General features: G+C 42.3%; 10 protein-coding genes across 10 annotated transcripts; 7 read left to right on the plus strand and 3 right to left on the minus strand.

The window, feature by feature from the left end:
* Positions 1-159: 159 nt before the first annotated feature.
* SJAG_04796 (hypothetical protein) lies at positions 160-1,265 on the plus strand. Its single transcript, XM_002175840.2, has one exon. It carries the CDS (start codon positions 521-523, stop codon positions 1,166-1,168), a length of 648 nt encoding a protein of 215 aa, XP_002175876.2. The 5' UTR covers positions 160-520; the 3' UTR covers positions 1,169-1,265.
* A 2,237-nt stretch (positions 1,266-3,502) lies between these two features.
* SJAG_05342 (APC amino acid transporter) lies at positions 3,503-5,271 on the plus strand (the record flags this gene model as incomplete). The annotated part of the gene is made up of 2 exons (XM_002175839.2): positions 3,503-4,890; positions 4,944-5,271. The coding sequence occupies 2 exons, from the start codon at positions 3,503-3,505 to the stop codon at positions 5,269-5,271; spliced, it is 1,716 nt and encodes a 571-aa protein (XP_002175875.2).
* A 350-nt stretch (positions 5,272-5,621) lies between these two features.
* Positions 5,622-7,156, minus strand: SJAG_04793 (histone acetyltransferase complex subunit Eaf7). Its single transcript, XM_002175838.2, has one exon. It carries the CDS (start codon positions 6,501-6,503, stop codon positions 5,997-5,999), a length of 507 nt encoding a protein of 168 aa, XP_002175874.1. The 5' UTR covers positions 6,504-7,156; the 3' UTR covers positions 5,622-5,996.
* On the plus strand, positions 7,070-8,638 carry SJAG_04792 (membrane bound O-acyltransferase; the record flags this gene model as incomplete). Its single annotated transcript, XM_002175837.1, has 2 exons — positions 7,070-7,245; positions 7,357-8,638. 2 exons carry the CDS (start codon positions 7,070-7,072, stop codon positions 8,636-8,638), a joined length of 1,458 nt encoding a protein of 485 aa, XP_002175873.1.
* A 291-nt stretch (positions 8,639-8,929) lies between these two features.
* Positions 8,930-13,468, plus strand: SJAG_04791 (sister chromatid cohesion protein/DNA polymerase eta Eso1). The gene is made up of 2 exons (XM_002175836.2): positions 8,930-10,505; positions 10,558-13,468. Exons 1-2 carry the CDS (start codon positions 9,132-9,134, stop codon positions 11,836-11,838), a joined length of 2,655 nt encoding a protein of 884 aa, XP_002175872.1. The 5' UTR covers positions 8,930-9,131; the 3' UTR covers positions 11,839-13,468.
* SJAG_04790 (triglyceride lipase-cholesterol esterase) lies at positions 11,739-13,960 on the minus strand. Its single transcript, XM_002175835.2, has 4 exons — positions 13,512-13,960; positions 13,036-13,468; positions 12,540-12,927; positions 11,739-12,491 (listed from the first exon to the last, which is right to left on the minus strand). Exons 1-4 carry the CDS (start codon positions 13,541-13,543, stop codon positions 11,998-12,000), a joined length of 1,347 nt encoding a protein of 448 aa, XP_002175871.2. The 5' UTR covers positions 13,544-13,960; the 3' UTR covers positions 11,739-11,997.
* Positions 13,961-14,157: 197 nt separating this feature from the next.
* SJAG_04789 (alpha-amylase Aah4) lies at positions 14,158-16,029 on the plus strand. Its single transcript, XM_002175834.2, has one exon. The coding sequence runs from the start codon at positions 14,203-14,205 to the stop codon at positions 15,844-15,846; it is 1,644 nt and encodes a 547-aa protein (XP_002175870.1). The 5' UTR covers positions 14,158-14,202; the 3' UTR covers positions 15,847-16,029.
* Positions 16,030-16,233: 204 nt separating this feature from the next.
* On the minus strand, positions 16,234-18,728 carry SJAG_04787 (PQ loop protein). Its single transcript, XM_002175832.2, has one exon. It carries the CDS (start codon positions 17,998-18,000, stop codon positions 17,173-17,175), a length of 828 nt encoding a protein of 275 aa, XP_002175868.1. The 5' UTR covers positions 18,001-18,728; the 3' UTR covers positions 16,234-17,172.
* SJAG_04788 (ribosomal protein subunit S26) lies at positions 16,329-17,132 on the plus strand (the record flags this gene model as incomplete). Its single annotated transcript, XM_002175833.1, has 1 exon — positions 16,329-17,132. One exon carries the CDS (start codon positions 16,329-16,331, stop codon positions 17,130-17,132), a length of 804 nt encoding a protein of 267 aa, XP_002175869.1.
* Positions 18,729-19,414: 686 nt separating the features above from the next.
* Positions 19,415-20,053, plus strand: SJAG_04786 (hypothetical protein; the record flags this gene model as incomplete). Its single annotated transcript, XM_002175831.1, has 1 exon — positions 19,415-20,053. The coding sequence occupies one exon, from the start codon at positions 19,415-19,417 to the stop codon at positions 20,051-20,053; it is 639 nt and encodes a 212-aa protein (XP_002175867.1).
* Between the last annotated feature and the right edge of the window lie 66 nt (positions 20,054-20,119).

Below are 20,119 nucleotides of genomic sequence, written 5' to 3' on the forward strand. Positions count from 1 at the left end.
TGATCAATGTATAACAATTAGCTTTTCACTCACATTCAACAAGATCACGAGTATAAAGATTAATTCATTTGACATATGAACTATCAAAAATGAAACAAATGTGTGACGTCAGGTTCATTGAAATCATCCTTTCCCACAAAATGACAAATATATTTCGAAAACTAGACTTGAGATCATACAAACGCTTCGTATCGACTGTAAATGGGGAAGCGAAATTGTGTGGAGTAAGTATAACGCTCTCCTCAAAAAACAAGAACAACTATTAGTACGTTCAATCCAAATAACGAAGCTGTATCATGAGACACTTATTACCTAGTACTGCACAATTTAGCAACAATTGTCATCCCACACATCACACAAAAAATTGGCAACAACTTCATCGTTTTTGCTCGAACCGATTAGGCTAAACCTCTGTATGCATGTGAATGAAAGAACAGTATTGACTGCATGAACACAGATTAGTATTTAACAAAGAGTAACTGCGGTAATAGAATCCCCGTGGAAGAACGTTGCAAAGGATATGAATTTGGGATTATTTTTCTTTTCCTTCTTGATTATAAGTCGCTCGCTAACGGTTGTTATAGCGGATGGCTTATCCCACAATGCAGAGCTTAATATTACTTATTACACAACTACTATGGACCCCTTATCCTCGGGTTGTGGGGCGAATAGCCAGAGAATGGGTGACAATTCTTCCATAACTATTAACCTCCAATCTTCTACAGAGAACGGCTCGTTCGCATATCTCATATGGCATGACGACCACGTACCCCGCGCTGTCAATTGGAATGTTCCGACAGGTTCAGTTCGTCTCGTCCCATTGATGCCATCTTGTTTTGGGGAGTACATCGTTTTGAATGGTTCAGATTACATTATTGCGAATGGTGTATATGACCCGAAAATCAACACAACCAATAAAATCACCATACCATTGCCAGGAGCAGGCAAATATGCCATTGCTGCCCGCGCTTTGCACCAAGAACTAAGTGATAAATATAAACTGAAAGTGGTATTTGAAGGAGTCCTTGAACAAAACCCCTATGGCCCAAACTCTGACAAGTCCTATGATACGTCTTCCGAAACGCAAGACTCATCTGCCTTTCGCACTGTTCCGTTTTTTCTTCCCACCATATTTTCTTTACTTTTAGCAATTTTATTTATAATTTAGATTAATTCATCTGGTTCCGAGCTGCTTACATAGGCGAAAACGTTGTCGCATCCAACCAGTCAGAATTAAAAAATGCGCACCAATAGACAAAAAGGACGAAACAAACAAGCGAATGAGGCGATTTAGCCAGGACAAAAAGGTCAACGTTCTTCTGCCGAGTTAGCAAAACTGTTCTTTGATGAAGTAAGGCCGAAGATTCTGGTTTAAAAAATGAATTTAAAAGGCTGATTAAGATAAAGGGGTTTGTCTTGTCTTAAGTACGACAGGAACATGAATATATCAAGTAAAGACTTAATTGGTTCCACTGAATCTGCTTACAGGCCGTTTTTATTGACAGTTTTACATAATACATTATAAACGAATGCTGAACTCCTAACCCATGAAAGCTTAAACGAACATGCAATTTAGTCGAAGCCACTAATATGTACTTCAATTTTTGTTATCTTCCAAACAACAATTCTCATAACACAATACAATGACAATCAATTGAAGTTACCACAAGAGCTGTAAACTGTAATATATCAGCAAGCAGATGTTACTTGGTCAGTATATGTGGTCTAGTTGGCGTCTAAACCGAACTTTATTCGTGCTACAATATTGTGTAGGAGATCGCTATTATATGGATTAACTCGTTGAGATTCAGGTGGGTACGTACTCTTTTAATTTTTTTGTAACCGAATCAACTAAAACACAGAAAGGGTATGTCACAAACAAAAATCGCACTGATTTTGTTGCTCGACCTCTACTCGAAAAACTTAACGAAAAAATATTCTTATAGATGCCCGTCCGACCCGTACTAAAAGTATATCATCGTCTCAGAATGCTAGCAAAACACTGAAACCCACCCCCACTGTTGCAAAGTTTCAATGTGTAAAATATAACAGATTATGATTTTAGATCAGTTTATTGTAATGCACGTTAGGTGCTCTCTTCCAGTATTACCTCAACAATCATAGCTGGCAACGCACGAGTCATACACATATCACTCCCAAACACTTCTACTGGCTGATTGGATCCGTTTAATGAAGTCTAACGTATCGTTAAACTCTTTAACAAACCTCAGAAAACACCTTAGCTCTCCCAATAGTGCACCACCTCATAATACCTCGCTACCCTCTTGGTAAACTCTAATTCTGTTCCATAGCTAATTTAGTTTATTATGTTTGCGTGTAGAGTTCTTCATCATGCCAGTAATGCTTCCACTAGTATTATCTATTCCTTTGTCCTTTGTAAATCAGTATCAGTCAGACAGTCAGCTTTCTTTTTGTTTTACCGTCTCCCTAACGTGTCTCGTTCAAAGAACGTAACTGAGTCTCTAACGACGGTATATCGGCCGCGCCATCTTCCGACATAGCCCGAACTCTCCCTCCAAACAATTCACTGCATATCGTCCGTAGTACAGCCAGGAATATCTGCATTCCCAACTACCACAACTGCCTCTCACTACAGTATTACGATCCGCAGTCATAGCATTATTCATTCGTTAAATAGCTAAGCGAGAATTAGCGGCACTCTTGAACTCATGGTCAACCGCTTCTGTTCAACGTATCATCGATTAGTCATTTATTTCTAGACAACTTGTTTTAAGCCTCTTCCCCTCACGTTCTTTCTGGTTGATCCCGGTCATTTAACTCGCTTAGATAACCTTATTTGAACACCTTTTTATCGGATATACACGAACGTTCAGGACTCGAACGTGATCCTCAAGAGCGCGAAAAAAAAAAGACAAAAAAAAAGGAAAACACCAACGTACACAAACGAATTCTTTCAAGCCATCCACCTGCATCGTATGTGACCCTTGCCAATTCTTTCTATTTTAGGATGTTGTTTCCTTCTCCTTTTTATCCATTTCTACCCCATTCCCTATTTATCAACCCCACATTTCATCTGTCACCGCCTCAACTACCTTCCTATTGGCTTTCCTAAAATAGACTACACGCGACACTGGCTTGGACCAATAATATGCTTCGCATTTATTCAAGCTCAATTATCTAAGCGAATTTCTATTTATGAGAATTGACGCAGGAACTGTCTAAGTTCCGCTTTTTCCCTGTGATTGGCAAACATTAGACACGTGCGTTATCTTACCCAATTGTCACGGCTTCGGATGTCGTCATAGAACGTCACAGTAGATAAGCTGCATAGTCACGTCGAGGTTTCATGCCTCGTCGTATCACATCTTATCATTTGCACTCGCGGATAAAACGAAACTACACCACAAGGACGCCGAGGTCAGTGTCAAGAAGCCGTGATCGCCACTACTTCAGGATCCGCACACACTGACATAACTTACCTTCTCCTTACGACTTCCAACTTGCTACCGGCTCCACAAACATGGTCGCTTCGAGCAGTAGGAAAGACGGCCTTGAGCCGCAGTACCCAGAATCGACATACTCTGGAGCATTGAACGGTGCTACAACCATTGTTAGCATGGATGACACCAAGAAAAACGGCGTCAATGGACATTTCTATGACGGAAAAATCGAACAGGAAGAAGTGGGTTCACTTCAGAATGGATCAATCGAGGAACACGAAGCAGGTAGCTCGACTCTGGGAGTCAACGAGGGGGGAAACGCTTTTATGCGGTTTCTTCGTACCTTTAAGATGGCCAAGCCTGGCGAAGTGGAGCTGGTAAACGAGGAAAATGCAATGAAGCAGAGACATTTGATCATGGTCGCCGTAGGAGGCAATGTAGGTACAGGATTGTTCGTCGCAACTGGAAAATCATTGAAGAATGCAGGTCCCGCGAGTTTGTTGATTGCGTACATCATTATGGGCTCCGTAGCTATTGGTGTCGTCGTCGCCTTGGCCGAAATGTGCTGTATGTTCCCCAAACAAAGCTCCATCGTTCGGTACACTAGTCGGTTTGTGAACAGAAACATCGCTTTCGCCGAGTCATGGTTGTATTACTTTATTTGGATGGCCGTGCTGCCTAGTGAGGTGTCGGCCGGTGCAATGATTGTCAACTTCTGGAACCAGAACGTTCCTGTTGCTGTATGGATTACCATTTTCCTTCTCTTCATTCTTGTCATCCAGGGTTTCGGAGCACGCGGCTATGGTGAAGCAGAATTCATCAGTGCCTTCCTCAAGGTGCTGATTATGCTGATTTTCTTCGTTGTCGCCATCGTGATTGACTGTGGAGGTGCCCCTAATAGCACTGGTTACCTGGGTGCTCATTACTGGCATGATCCCGGTGCATTCCGCAACGGCTTCAAGGGTTTCTGCTCTGTGTTTGTGGCCTGTGCTTACTCGCTGTCCGGTACAGAGAATGTGGGTACAGCCGCAGGCAATACGGCCAATCCCCAAAAAGCCATCCCCAAGGCTGTTACGCAAGTCTTCCTCCGTACCTTGTTCTTCTATGTCATCATCATCTTCCTCCTCACTCTTGTTGTTCCGTACAACGCACCCAATTTGGGCGATTATGGTACCGGCCATTCGAGTGCGAGTCCGTTCATTCTTGCCATCAAGCTCGCTGGTATCCGCGGACTGCCTCACATTTTCAATGCCATCACCCTGGTTGCCGTTCTGTCTGTCGGTAACATGTCCGTATTTGCTGCTTCACGTTCCATGATTGCACTCACGGAGGAGGGTTGGGCGCCCAAGTGTTTGGCTCGTCTTGACCAGAAAGGTCGCCCTCTTTTCTGTTTTGCCCTTTCTTTCGCCTTTTCCGCCGTTGCATACGTCAACGTTTCCGAAAGGGCAAGCAAGTGTTTGACTGGCTTGTGAGTATCACCGGTGCCGGTACCTTCTGTATTTGGTTTTTCTCCTGTGCCAGTCATATCCGCATGCGCTGGGCCATGCGTACGCAAGGTTACGGAGACAGCATTTTGCCTTACCAGTTCCCTGGCTCTATTTACCTCAGTATCTGGGCCATGATCATCAACTTCCTCGCCTCTGCCGCTGTCATTTATGTTGGCCTGTTCCCCGTGACCCATGCCAAGCCTTCGGCCAAAAACTTTTTCCTTGAGACACTGGGTCTTGTTGTGTTCTCCGCCTTTTTGCTTCTTAGTTTCTGTCTCATGCGTCCCAAAATCTCTCCCCTTAACGAGATTGATCTCGTCACGGAACGTTACGACCAGGGTGAAAACTGCGGAAGCTGCTGAAGTTGAACCTGAGAGCAACTTCTACGAGTACGGAGAAAAAGTTGCTGAGAAGGATTTGCCGTAGGCGGGCTAGAAATGTTGTCGGACTCAAGCCAAGTTCGACCAAACATTTACCCCGCCTGGATTTACACCTAACGTGCAAACCTGAGCGCATATGAGACAGACGGAGCAAATCACTACCCCAAAAGATTTGTCTGTCCCAGCTGTCGCCCATCATCACCGGCTGTCCTCAAACACCTTCTCTTTTCCGACACTCTTTTTGTCTTAGTGCTTACATGCACTTTCACCCCCATCTCCCCGTATTCCTTAAGACCCCACTCATCCGCTTTCACACATCCCCACGCTATGCACCGACCCCTCTTGTCAGCGTGCCAGAGACGTGCCTTGGCTGTATTTGAGCTTCACCGTAACGGGTCGCTGGTCGGCGCGTGCAGTCTCTTTATATAAGATTCATTTACTTTATTTTAGGGCACAAGCTATTTTTGCACAGTTTCCTATCTCGTTCTCTCTCCGGCTATGATTAGCAATCAATCAAATAGGGTAACATATAACAGTGTATAAGCGTGGAATCGCCGCGGCACTTAATGAGCCCGACTGAGCTGTAGCGAAGCGATATGTGGTGGGGGTGGGGTGTGCACGTGTGGGGGATTTGAATACATGTGGCGGGTTGCGGGATAAACGAGGAAATGCGACCAATTGAAAAAGTGCCGCAAACGTAGCTGAGGTCAGGTTCTTGTTCGCAATCCACTGCGCCGTGAGCTCCGCCGTGTCGGCTGCGTCTTGGGTTTTTTGCGTGCCGGCTGTTTTCGTGGTGGTTGCTTCTCTTCTGCTGGCTTCTTCTCGTCGCCCCCACTAGCTGGCCCCTTCTTCCGTTCCTTGTGCAGGAAACGGTAAGGAAGACGAAACTCGCGTAGCTTCTCAGTTGCGTCAGGTTTTGGGGCGAACATGCTATTCTCCTCAGCTGATAGCTCAATCTCTTCAAATCCTTTTAGATTGTAGAGCGACTCCAATTTACTCCATACATCCTGAACTCGCTTATGCTGCGACTTAGCGTTTAGCTGCCGGAGTATGTTCAGCATGTGGAAGTGTCGGTGAACACCGACCGGCCGGAGACCCATACAAATGGCTCTGAGAAGAGCTGTTTCCTCTTCCACCGTCCATGCGGACGTAGTAGACGAGTGGCTCAAACCTGTTTCAGGCGTCTCATCCTTTTTTTCCTCTGTTTCTGCCATTTTTGGTGAGTCGATAAACTACTTGCAGTAGCTTTAGCGGCCGTGAATTCACCGTGGTTCGCCGGGTGTTTGCCGAGTTCGCCGTGAAGTCCCCGAAACGTTCTTGATAAGCACAATGTAACGCCCTTTCTTGCTTGATAGAAACGGTTCCGCCTGACGTGTTAGCGTGTAACGCATGAGGACCGAGGTAGCCAAGATTGCCGTTGTGCTTATCTTATCCTTTTCTGTGGCTTCTATATTTGACTTGCCTCTCGTTGCGACATTGTAAAGTGTCCGACTTCGGAGCAAAAGATCACCGTAAATGGTTGTTGAGCTTCGTTAAATCGGGGTTTTCTCGGTCATGTATGAAGACACCGACCGGCCATTAAATTCACAATCCTCGGCGTTTATTCGGCCCTTGTTCGGCGTCGCGTCGGTCTCTAAACAATCCGTCATGGCCACCACGGTCACCTCGTGGGAGAACCCACGGTAACCTTAATTACCGTTAGATCAGGCAATTGTTAGAAGCCTTCTATACTTCGTCCTCGCACCCTGGCCTCTGCCATCTCCCACTCCCCTTCTCCCTCATGTTCCGACTTCTGCAATCCCTCGTGGATCGCCCGTTTCTGGCGTTGGAGGCTGTCCTCGGCATTCATCATGATCTCGTGAAGCTCCTTGCTTGTTTTCTGCTTTCGTATCCACTCGCGTCTATTATGAAACGACTCCCTGAGCGTCCTGCTCTTCGTAGTTTCTATTCATTGGTGTATGTTGTTTGAATAGTGCGCATATTTTCGCCCGAATTTGTTTGGTTCGCGAAATTCTTTTTTTCGCAATTGCAATTGCTCTCTCATTTTGCTTGTTACTAACAATGTAGATGCGGTCTGGTTTACCTTCTTTTCATTTTTCATCTTGAAAAAGGCGTCGTAGCTTTATTCATCGACATTTTTTTCACTTACTATGTGTCGAAGTATGTGAGATCACCTAAAATGCCTTGGATCGTTTTCTTTTTTGATCTTGGCCATACTCTCCTTAACCATATTGATCGCTATTTGTATCCTTCTGTTGGTGTCGACATCACGGCAACGCAGATGGTTTTGTGCATGAAACTTACTGCATTTGCTTGGAGCGTTTCTGATGGACGTCGTCCCAAGGAAGACTTGACACCCTATCAGACCCAGCGTGTCATTTACAAGCATCCTCCAATGCTTCATTTCCTCGGATTTTCGTTCTTTTTCCCTTCTTTGCTCGCTGGCCCTGCCTTCGACTATTCCACCTACAAAAGCTTCATCACTCTGGAGATGTTTGAGAAGCCCAAGCACCCCAATAGTCCTCGCATTCCTGAAAACTGGGGTCCTGCTCTTGTCCGCTGCATCATTGGTCTTATTTGGCTTACCATCTTCGTGATTGGTTCTGAAAAGTTCCCTCTGAATTCTTTGCTTACTCCAAAATTCTACGATGTTAGCATGGCCAAGCGGTTTGGATACAGTAGTTTGGTTGCTATTCTCGCTCGTGCTAAATATTACGGCGCTTGGGAGATGACGGATGGTGCATGTGTTCTCAGCGGCATTGGTTACAATGGCAAGGATTCTCACAATGTTCCTCGCTGGGATAGAGTAAAGAACATTGACCCTATGGGTTTCGAATTTGCTCCTAATATCAGAGCTGCCTTGGAGGCCTGGAATATGAATACGAACAAGTGGCTCAAGAATTCCGTGTATCTCCGTGTGCCTATGAAAAATGGTCGTCCCACATTCAAAAATACTTTCTTTGCCTTCCTTACGAGTGCTGTATGGCACGGTGTGTATCCGGGTTATTACCTTACCTTCTTGACTGCCGCATTTATTCAATACATCGCCCGCTACATTCGTCGCTATATCCGGCCCTTCTTCCTTCAACCTGACATGAAAACGCCAGGTCCCTTTAAATGGTTTTACGACATCGTTGGTATTGTTACTGTTAACCTTACAATGTCGTATCTTGTGATTTCCTTCCTTCTCCTCGATCTTAAACGTTCTCTCTTCGTGTGGGGTAAGCTCTACTTTGCCGTTCATTTGTATATCATTCTCGCTATGGTCCTCATTAATTCTCCCGTTCGCGGTTTCCTGGCGCGCAAAGTGAAAGAGCGTTCTGCTTTGGCATCACAGAAAAAGTTGTAAGCACTTCGCGTCGCTGCTTCTCATTCTCTTTCGCCTACACACACATACTTACACATACATCAAAACAAACTGGTTTATGAAAACAACGGGTGCCCACCGAGCAAGCTGAAATGCAATTTGTAAATATGCAGCAACTCTCTTGCTTCTGACGGTAACTCTGAGCGACCTACGGCCCTCCCATCCTGATTTTGCACTTTTACTCCCTGGTTTTCCCACTTGTCGTGCATTTTCTTATTTTTTGTTGCTTTATTTTATATAGATGATTATCCTTTATGAATTGCTTTGAACTGATACAATAATTAGCGTAAAGTCAACTACGAAGTGCTATGGCATTCTGCCTTTAACTTGAAATTTGTGATGGAATTGTATCAACCCTTTGTGAAGGTGAACTTTTCTTTCCTACTTTAACACCTCTGTAGTTCTAATCCTCGAGGTTGGTTTTGTTCCGTACCAATATCTTGTTTTACAAACGTAAATTACAATTATGAGGTAAATGGATCAAACGGCAAGCTTGTTTACATGGAAAGATTTTGTTTCATGCAGTAATTCTACGATTTCGCATTCACCATTTAAAGTTGTAGTTCATGTGGATCAGGATGCGTTTTATGCTCAAGTTGAAACAGTTCGCTTAAAATTGGACCATTCCGTACCACTTGCGGTGCAGCAATGGGATAATCTCATTGCTGTTAATTACGCTGCTCGACCATATGGCATTACCCGGTTCGATACTGCTGAAAACGCGAAGAAGAAGTGCCCAGAACTTAACTTGGCCCATGTTCAAACATGGAAAGTTGGAGAGCGTGAACCAAAGTATCATGAAAAACCAGAATGGGAAAGTCACAAGGTGTGCCTAGACATGTACCGAAATGAAAGCAAGAAAATCTTGGGCATTCTTTCAAAATATTCTAAACTCGTTAAAAAAGCCAGCATTGATGAGAGTTTCGTCGACTTGACCGCGGAAATAAAGAAAAAGCTGATTCAGGATTATTCATTTTTGGGGGTACCACCCGAAGATCTTTCTCTACCTCTCCCTACGGCGCCAACGGTCTTATGGACAGAGGAATTGGGCCGAGTTTTTGGTGAAGAAGAAGGTCTTCTAAGTGAAGCAAAGAATGGAGGCGATTGGGATGAGGTCTTTTTACATTATGGAGCTCGCATAGTAAAGGAAATTCGGAATGAGATTTTTAACACTTTGGGTTACACATGTTCTGCAGGCATTTCCCGAAACGCTATGTTATCAAAAATTCTAAGCTCAAAGAATAAGCCAAATAAGCAAACGGTACTGCTTAATTCTATGGTGGATCACTATTTAGCTGATGTCCGACTTTCCGAACTACGTCTCTTTGGCGGAAAGTATGGAGAGGAACTGGGGAAAAAACTTAATGCTGAATACATAAAAGACATTCGAGCAATTCCGATGGATGAGCTCATCCGTATACTCGGAGACCGTGATGCTCAGGTCGTCTGGAATGTCTGTAATGGAATAGACAATTCCGAAATTACAAATGTTAACAACACGCAGTCAATGCTTTCTGCTAAAAACTTTTTGCGAAGCAAACTAAAATCCTCTGAAGAGGCAATGAAATGGTTTCGCGTATTTGCATCAGACTTAATGAGTCGTTATATGGACGTTGAACAGATTAAACGACCAAAAACCTTTGTTCTCAACGTAGTCACAGGTAATTTACGAAAAGGTCGGTCCATTCCAATAGCGCCCAGCGACGCCATTTCAGAGGAATTCGTCTATAATAATGCTGCGAAACTATTGGCTCAACTGGCATCAGCTTATGATATATTTCCAATTGTTCATCTTTCCGTTTCCTTTCGTAACTTCGAGGACAGAGATACAAAATTGCAAGGCATAGAGGTATGTAAGCTTTATTATGTCTTGTTAATCTTGAAGATATTAACACATATAGTCATTCATGCAATCTCTCACGCAGCCCAAAAACATAGAGAAAGTATCGTCAAGTACAGAAAAAGGCATTGGTACAGAGGACAATAAAGAAGGAACTGAGTGTGTTGCCAACTCTTCAAGAGTTGAGTTAGAAAAGAAACGTTTAAAAACCAGTAAAAATAAACCTTCCACAGGCATCATGTCGTTCTTTGAAAACTCCATGAAGACAAAGTGTCGAGAAATACCGCTTGATGACTCTGTTTATTACTGCGAAAAGTGTTCGACGAATATTCCTTGGGAGGAAAAGCAAGAGCATGATGATTATCATTTTGCTCTTGAGATATCAAAAGAGAGTGATGAAGTTCCCCCGGCATCGTCATCAAATATAGTTACTTCTTCTTCTTCCGACTCGACAAATGTATCACGTCCACGAACGTATGGCCGGAAAACTGGTGACACTCATGCGAAACCAACATTTGCAGATACTGCTCGTACTGGTCAAAAACGAGCGTTTATGGATGCATTTCTTTCTAGCGCAAATAATTCAAAGGGCTTGCTCAAAAGTCGAGTTTCTGCGAACGATCGAAGGCATTCAAAAACAAATAATGATATGGAACAATTACACATTGACCTAGTGAATGCTCGACAAACGTGCCCAGAGTGCTACATGGAGTATACTCAAGGTAACGAAGATGATGAAAATCTGCACAGCAGGTATCACTCCAAAATCGTAGAAGGTCTCCAAGTGAATTTTACTATCGATCCCGTGTACACTTCGTCGGCATCATCTGCTGCTGATAAAGTGTACTTAATCTCATCTTCTTGTAACATTATGGATCAAAAGAAAGCCGAGGACCTTTTGAGTTTCGTTAATTCGCAGCTCTCTAGTTCCGAAATGGAAATTATTGGAATTGATGGATATCAATCTTACTTGTATGTACGTCGAAAACATTGTATTGGATTTCTTTTAGTTGAAAAAATTGAGAATGCATATACTGTGCCAGATACAGAGCCTTCTCTAAATGATGCGTCCTCTGCTGTTGAGGTTAGACCTGAAAATAAAAGCACAAAATTCGTGCTCGGAATCAGTCGAATATGGGTAAATCCCGCTCATAGGCACAAGGGTATCGCCTCTAAGCTAATTCAGTGCGCCAGGGAAAACTTTATATACGGTTATCAAATTCCTCCGACAGAGATCGCATTTTCACAACCAAGCGAAAGTGGAAAACGGTTTATAACTACGTGGGTTAAGCAGCAACGGATTTTGTTTCCTAACACTTCTTTCGCCGTTTACGACAATTAGGCTTGGAGTTGCGTTGTGATACAAAAGTAATGAACTATTGAAATGAATGTTTTAAAAAGTTACAATAAAGTAATAAGTGGTACAGAAGGAGGTTGGGGAATAGTTGAGAACAAGTTCCCCAAACCCCCTAATAATGGTTACAATAGCGAAACGGTAGGCTCAATCACAGTTTCCAATGGGCGAAGCATTACAAAGCAAGGGACGCTTTCGGTTAAGTTCTTCCAGAGAAGAGAACACAATGGGAAACACTTTTTCCTTAACATCTTTCGCCCACAGCATGTCCAAATGTTCATAACCGTCAATACCAAAGTCTTTACTTTGAGGAGGCAAGGCCGCAAGCATGATCTCCATGTCTACAAGCGTATCTTCCTTTCCCCAAACAACAGTTATAGGACACTTGATGTTTCGTGTAGGAAAGTGTGCAACATGATAATGACGACTATCGTATCCACCGATGACTTTTAGATCATCATCGTACAACTGGAACCTGGAATTTTGCATAATTTGAAGCCAATGGACACAACTTTTTACACTGGAAAACGAGTATAAGTGAGCGTATCCACAGATCTTTTGCTCTTGGGTGATGTTGGCCAGATTCCAGTCAAACAGCATTTTTAGGGATATATCAACAATTTTCATATAAATCGGAGGATCTAAACAATTATATGTTAGGGTTAAGAAAGAAATTAAAAAGAACGTACAGCATATGTTTTGCCAGAAAGTGACCGAAGGTAGCAAACAGCCTCTTCCAAAGAGACGAAACATGATTTTAGGATTCACCTTTACCAAGTAATCAAGCAATTCGTTTGAAAAACCTTTGGGTGTAAAGGCGGGTGCCAAGGCCACAAACAGATTAATCTTTTCGTTAAGTGTAGGGTTAATACTTAAAGCAGCAAAAGCTTGAGCTGTGCCTTGGGAAAAGCCAACATAGCTCAGAGATTTTTCCTTAGTCGCGCTTAATATGTAGTTGATAGAGTTGGGGATGTCAAACATGGCCATGTCATCGATACAAAAGTCCCAAAACTCTTCATCGTTAGGAGAATACCGAACATGCTTACGACTATATTTGTTTCCGCGATTGTTACCAAGCTGCTCTTTGTTAGCAAATTCCTCAAGACATTTACAACGGAGATTCTTCAATTGCATTTTACATGAAATTGAAATTTCAATCTTCGTCCACTGTCATCTTCCACATACCCAAACATCGTATCCACGATCTACCAGTGCAAAAGGTAAACAGTTACTTGCTTTATCGACAGCAACCCAAAGCTCGGAATTGGTCATTAAACCGTGTTGAAAATAAACAACTCCACGGTGTTTCCCGCTGGTGTTTCTGAGTTTTGGATTGACGATATGATGGAGGCAAAGAACAAAATTATCTTCTGTTCTAACAAGGTGTTCCTCGGCAATGTACCCAAACGCTTCGCAAATTTCATAAATATTTCGGCATCTCTGTATGACACCCGTCATCCCAGAACCGGATTTCGAGAAAATAAAATAATCGTACAGAGTACGGACTGCTTTACGCATCCGCCCACGAATAACTCGAGGAATAAGAGCTAGAATTAATCGGAAACATAACTCCACGTAAACTAAGAACCAGGCGAGTACTACACTCGCATAATCTCTGCTGTAAATTAGTTAGTAATTTGATAAAATTGAAAATACATTACCAAGTACGTAGCCCAAAACTGAAAATTCGCATTTTTAGGAAACTGGCGAAGGGAAAATATAAAGTTATGTGTAGCAGAGCTAAATGTGGAGAAATGTGAGGGATGCGATCGCAAGTACTTTGCACACGTGGAGAAGATCGTCTGTGAGTGAATTTGAGGTAAACAAGGCGAAACTCTGCAACTGATATGAGGAAATAAGTTTGCAAATGGAAACGGAGCGGACCCTCTGATTTATATTACTGAACTTAAATATGCCGTCTGAAATCCAAATGTGTTCTTAGAGGACTGTTTTTTCAGTTGTTTTCTCAGAACTCCTCTATAGGACAAATATTCGCCATCAATAATGTTTCTGTATAGCGTTTCTAATGGCCGTCGGTGACTTCGGTGATCTTTCGGTATTGTTTTAGTGAACTCGGTGTTTTCATTGCAAGTGTGGGCGCGCATACACAACTGTTACCCCACAGTGACGCAGACTTTTTAGAGTTTAATTGCAAAAACAAATCGCAAGAGCTATTCATGGAAATTGATATTAAACTTATTCAGAATAGTAATCGCCAATTTTTTCTGTATATAGTAGTATATTTTTTGCTTGATATTTTTGGAATAGTATTGTTTGTTTACATAACAAAGTTTTTTACGTATATAAAGACGAACAGGTTCACCTTTCACCTAACTGGAGCACTCGGCCAAGATGAAGATTGTGGAAACGTTAATTATATGTTTAGTTGCTCTCTTATCAACGTCGAGTGTCGTGTCTCCGGTCCAGGCGCTTAGTAGTGATGAATGGCGAAAGCAATCAATATATTCGCTTATGACGGATCGTTTTGCTCCCAGCAAACCAGTTCCTAAATGCAATGCAGCTGATCGTACCTACTGTGGAGGCGATTGGCGCGGAATTATCGAGCATTTAGACTACATTCAAGAGCTTGGATTCACTGCTATTTGGATTTCGCCAGTAATTGAACAGATTGACGGCGTAACTCAATACGGTGAAGCATATCATGGCTATTGGCCAAAGAATCTTTACCGTTTAAATCCTCACTTCGGTACAGAAGCTGACCTGAAAGAACTTTCCAATGCGTTGCACGAGCGCGGAATGTACTTGATGGTCGACGTGGTTGTGAATCATATGGGTGCACGCTCGCTTGAAAGTCTTGATTACTCAGAGTACACCCCTTTCAATCATGAGAAGTATTACCACAACTTCTGTCCCATTGATGAGGATGTTCCTGAATCATTTGATAAATGTTGGATTCATACTGACGACTTCGTTCTACCCGATTTGAACACTGATCTTCTCTTCGTCCGGCAAACACTCTTAGAATACATAAAGTCTTTCGTCGAAGCGTTTTCCATCGATGGCCTTCGTATTGATGCTACCAAACACATTCGTAAAGACTTTTGGCCAGAGTTTTGCTCGGCTGCCGGCGTTTTCTGCATGGGCGAAATGTGGTCGGGAGAGCCGATAAAGTTGTGCGACTGGCAAAACTACATGGATGGTTTGCAGAATTTCCCCTTACAAACAGCTGCTGGACGTGCTTTTTTCCCAAGCAATTGGGAGGGTATCATCCAATTGGCAGATACGTTAACAGCCATCCGTGGTCTCTGTAAGGACCCCTTACTGTTGGGTAATTTTATTGAAAGTCATGATCTTCCTCGTATGGCCTCTTTGACGAAAGATCCTGCAGTCATCAAGAATTCTATTGTCTTCAATCTCCTTGGAGATGGTATTCCCATTATGTACTATGGACAAGAATTAGCAATGCGCGGTCATTCAGATCCTCACAACAGAGCTGCCCTTTGGGAAACTGGCTTCCCTAAACGCAATCCTTACTACTTCTTTACTCTTTTGGTTAACCGTTTCCGTAACGCAGTACTTGCTTCACCCGACGGAGAAGACTTTATCCGTTCTCAATCAGAGCTCAGCATCGTTGACGACCACGTCTTGTTGCTTAAGCGTGGAAAAGTTATTACAGTTCTAAACAACCTCGGCTCCTACTACATTCGTTTTCATTTCACTGTTCCTGCCATTGAGCACACTTGGATTAACATTTTGACGTGTCAATCCGCTATTCACGAAGATAACAGACAGGTGTTCATCATCCGAAATGGCGATCCCATGATTCTATTCCCACAAGAAGATGCGTACAAATTGGGTATCTGTCCTTCGCCTGCTTTGCCTCCCGAGGACATTCCCTATACCCCTGGTTCCGAGTCTCCTTCATCATCTCCTGTTTCGCCTGTTGCCCCGGTGTCTTCTCATGCTTCAACACAGCAACAAAACATCAACAGCGTTTTTGTCGCACTAATTATCGTGTTCTTCATGATTTTCTAATCGTGAATTTCATAAGCATTCATGCGCTTATTTTTTAATACATCACGGAATGTAGAACAGGATTAAACTGACTGGCTCGGTCATTAAACTGGTCGTTTTATTTTTACCTATGCCTACCAACGGTTTCGCATTTTTTTTCAGTATCTTAACGTTTATCAAGTAGCTTAGCAAAAACATAGTACATGAATAAATCCTCATATGATGCTATTTATTGCGGGTACACTTTCCACTATTCTGTTCGTTCTAATTCGTAATAAAGTTTCAACCCCGCATTCTGAAAAAGGCTTTAACAATAATAAAGTTTCGCCTAATATTAGTAAATTGCTCTTTGTAAAACATTAGAAAATACGCGTGTGCGAAAACAAACTCATAACTACGTTATTTTTATTACTACCTAAATTAACGTCAAATAAACACGTCTGTCCCTGGATTACTTAATGTGTTAGATTAGTCTCTTTTCAGAAGCTTTAATTTCTTTTTTCATGTTACATTTTCATTCATTTTTCAATGTTTTAAAACGTGGGCTCTGTCTTGCTAATAAAAAAAAGCTCACCGTAATACCATTTACTCGTGTAGGACATAAAAACTGGCAGAAACGACTTTATCACAATGTTCCCACCTTAAGCGAGACAAACTTGGAACCACTTTTCTCTAAAGAAGGCTACAACCTTGCATGGACAAGTCATCAGTCCCAGGTTATAAAGGCTCTAAATGATAGAACCAAAGGTACTGATATGGAAGATCAATCTGTGTTTAAGATTTTATTAAGAACGGCTTCTCTCCCAGAACAAGCCGCAACGTTTCAATATGCCAGCCAAGCATTCAACAATCATTTCTTTTTTCAGTCACTTTCGGCTTCTCCAAAGAAGCACGTTTTGTCAAAGTATCCGAAACTCCATAATCTTATCCAGACGACATTTGGTTCGTTAGACACAATGCTGGAAAAAATCACGCAACTGGCAAACAACACATTTGGTGCTGCATGGATATGGCTAGTTATGGATGATTTTGAGCAGTTGAAAATTATACGTACATTTCAAGCAGGAACGCCATTCGTCCAAGGTCGATGGCAGTCATTAGATCCACATTTGGTGCCTGAAACACCAGATGTGGAAATGCAAACGCGTGAGTACTCCATCGTGCCGCTGCTGAATTTATGTCTTTGGCAACATGCCTATTTCATTGACTTCGGACCCACTGGTTTGGATGAGTACATCATAACCTGGTCAAAAATGATTGATTGGTCTGTCATTCAAAATCGTTTCGAAATTGCCTGTATGCCCTAGCAATTCCAACATACGTTTATTAACAATCTGTTCTCCTTGATCAAGGAGATTCGGTGTTCGTGAGAGTATAAGCGACAGGCTGTTTAGTTGGAGGTTGCAACTCAAAACCAATAACCTGTTCCTCATTCATGACCTCATTGCTTGCCATTGATGTTTTTGTCTGGTCACCTTCGTCGCTGCTGCGAGCTAATCTTCCACGATAAATATAATTGAAAATAAAGGCCATGACAAAAATTCCGATCTCCAAAATGTACAGTAACCCATAATCAACGGCGGCTAGCACATCCCATTTCTCAAATGGAAGTGAAATGAATGATAATAACGCACCAGAAGAGTCAATGAAAAGAAATAAATATGAGATTCCACGAACGTAGCGTGCTTTCAAAATCTCTATGTATTGAGGTACAAAACCAACGTTTACCGAAATTGTCATTATCACACCGACGAGAATAGTTGGCCATGTTACTCCTCGACGAATGCCCATCTTAATTAAAAGAATAGCCACGAGTTGGATACCTACGGACGAGGCTATGCAAACAATAACGGCCATACTGGCCCTTTTCCTGCTCCACCGTTCTCCATATACAAGGCATTGAAACCAGGTAATGAGTGCCAGTACATGAAAAAGTTCGGGTTGAAGTTTTAACGCAATGTTCAAGTTCTGTGTGAAATTATAAATTGCCATGAAGATTGATGCTACAACCCAACTTAGCATAAACAGGGTGTCGAGCCCCTCCGTAGACTTTGCTCGATGGTTTTTTATGATTTGGGGAATAAGTTGCACGCACCAACAAACAGTAGCAATAATTGCCAGAGTAGTGGCTACTGCCTTGTTTGGAGATGTTCCAGAAGCATTTTCCGTAGACATTAAAACAAAGACGGTTCTTGTAGTTTACAAGTCTTTTCAACGTAACTTGTAGTACTTTTCTCGCCCTGATAGTATCTTAAAGATGCTTAAGAACTTTTTTAACAGATCCAGCAGTATGTTTTGCCAGTTTTTACTCGATAAGAAATAAGCTATCACACGAAAACAACAAGAAATCGTCACGTCGTACGAATATATCAAGATCACATTTGTCGTTTTTGGTCCCTTATCAGCAGCCGTTATATCAACGAAAATAATGTTCTCTATATACAGTCTGTTACGTCGCCCTAGTTCAGTGATATTTTTATCTTGGTAAAAAACGATGCATTTAACAGAGTCGTGAGTGACACGTGTCGACGATGAAAAAAACTGTTCAGTCGAACATTCAAAAAGCAAACGTTTTCACGGGGATGAAATACATATGTCCATTTATGACACTTTAATGGTAAAATGAGTTGAGTACGACTGAAATCTGCTACTAAAGCATCTCCCGACTATTATTGAAGCTCGTGAAAGAATTTACGATTGTAAATATCGTCTGCTTGAGGACATGCTCGTCTTTATGTCACGTAAAAGTACATGTCGTGGGGTCTTACACACAGTGACAATGTCTGCTTTCATTTAAACGTCGTTTCTAAGAGAACGCTTTTCAATTTTCTATATGTTTTGTCTTGCAACGTTTGTTTGCAAAAGGGTGTAAGGATACAGCCCTTGAAAATTTACTAAGATCATGAATTACATTTTTCCTACAATTGACTGGGGGAAATGTGACTTGTCTGAACTTCTTCTGTTCAGTCTAAAACAGAAGTTTCATCTTTCAATTCATCGAGGGGGTCTCATGACGACTCACGAGACGTAACTGAATTTGTTATGTACCCTTTCTGTAATTACGGGGTGCGACGTCGTACTCTGTTGGATGCAATTGCTTGAACAGGGTGCTGTACCAAGAGCAACGTTTTAACGGGAATGTAACCATCCTTTCACAACCCGTATCACCACTGTTTCAGGGTTTTCTATTGTCCGGTACGGAGACATCACAATTGCTTCCACGTGTTGTTCACCTTTCTCAACAGATATCACTTTGTGACCGGAGGGGCTATTTTGATGTTAGAGCGTTCGTTGCCCTAGTCGAGTAGACTTGTTTGAATCAATTGTCCTTGCACGAAAAGTTGTTAAGTATTTGCAGCGATGTTTGTTTACAACTTAATGGATTATTGGATTAACCTTTAAGCTAACTAAGCTTTTCAGCATATGAACCTCCCGGAAATAGAAAACCGACGGCAGCAAAAACGACGCTTCCGTCAAACCGATGGAAGCCCTTTCACCCCTGAGGTGCTTTCTCAATTGTGAATGTACAATCTTGTTTTTACGAATATAAAAGGTCGACTTATGTTCCCTCAGTTCATCAATTCCAATCATGCTTTGCCTTATTTCATTTTTGAGTTTGCTTGCAGGTGCCTTTGGCCTTGCAATTCGCTATGACAATTCGAGTTTCAACTCTATTTCCTTTCATGGCGCACAGTACGAGTTCTTCGATATAAGAACTCTTTACAAATTAATCTTTAACGAGACCTTGCAATGGATCGAATCTTCCGAGAATTGGATTTATGCTCACGATGGTCCCGAGCGCTGGTTGAATATTTCAACCGATCGCTTCGACTTTTATCGTTTGAATGAGGATCGTATTGAAGACCGCCTCGATTACTTCTTTTATTCACTTCCTTATTACGACTATGAGGGCTCCGATTGGGATTACGATGACTACGACAATGACTATGAGGATACGATGACTACAGAGACCCTTTCTTCGGCAAGCGCGACTTGGTATCTTGTTTCGAGAACGGAAAAACGCAGGCTAATTCGTGTTGCCGCGGCGCCTGTCTTCCGTCTCAAAATTCACTCGATTGTCCCGGAAGGTGTTATGCGTGCTTGCATAATGGTCAAATGTCATGCCTTAAAGGCAACCGCAAGATTAAGCAATCCAATGCTATTAATGGTGCTTGCTACGCACTTTAAGAATTCCTTGCTAAGAAGTCTCACATTTGATTTTTTTTGACCAGTATTATCTACAAAAAAATGCTTTTGTCGCAATTGATTTAAGTATATAATCATTGCACTTTGT

The sequence above is a fragment of the Schizosaccharomyces japonicus genome (genome assembly GCF_000149845.2).
Source record: "Schizosaccharomyces japonicus yFS275 unplaced genomic scaffold supercont5.3, whole genome shotgun sequence".
Taxonomy (NCBI): Eukaryota; Fungi; Ascomycota; class Schizosaccharomycetes; order Schizosaccharomycetales; family Schizosaccharomycetaceae; genus Schizosaccharomyces; species Schizosaccharomyces japonicus.

What these genes read in the sequence shown, in the direction of transcription:
- SJAG_04791 (XM_002175836.2), top strand. Translation starts at nt 9,132, where the DNA reads ATGGATCAAACGGCAAGCTTGTTTACATGGAAAGATTTTGTTTCATGC. An exon ending in CAAAATTGCAAGGCATAGAG is followed by an intron (nt 10,506 to 10,557) that starts GTATGTAAGCTT and finishes TAACACATATAG; the next exon opens with TCATTCATGCAATCTCTCAC.
- SJAG_04787 (XM_002175832.2), bottom strand. Translation starts at nt 18,000, where the DNA reads ATGTCTACGGAAAATGCTTCTGGAACATCTCCAAACAAGGCAGTAGCC.
- SJAG_04789 (XM_002175834.2), top strand. Translation starts at nt 14,203, where the DNA reads ATGAAGATTGTGGAAACGTTAATTATATGTTTAGTTGCTCTCTTATCA.
- SJAG_04790 (XM_002175835.2), bottom strand. Translation starts at nt 13,543, where the DNA reads ATGCGAATTTTCAGTTTTGGGCTACGTACTTG. An exon ending in AGTTTTGGGCTACGTACTTG is followed by an intron (nt 13,469 to 13,511) that starts GTAATGTATTTT and finishes ACTAATTTACAG; the next exon opens with CAGAGATTATGCGAGTGTAG. An exon ending in ATCGTGGATACGATGTTTGG is followed by an intron (nt 12,928 to 13,035) that starts GTATGTGGAAGA and finishes AACAAAGAGCAG; the next exon opens with CTTGGTAACAATCGCGGAAA.
- SJAG_04793 (XM_002175838.2), bottom strand. Translation starts at nt 6,503, where the DNA reads ATGGCAGAAACAGAGGAAAAAAAGGATGAGACGCCTGAAACAGGTTTG.
- SJAG_04796 (XM_002175840.2), top strand. Translation starts at nt 521, where the DNA reads ATGAATTTGGGATTATTTTTCTTTTCCTTCTTGATTATAAGTCGCTCG.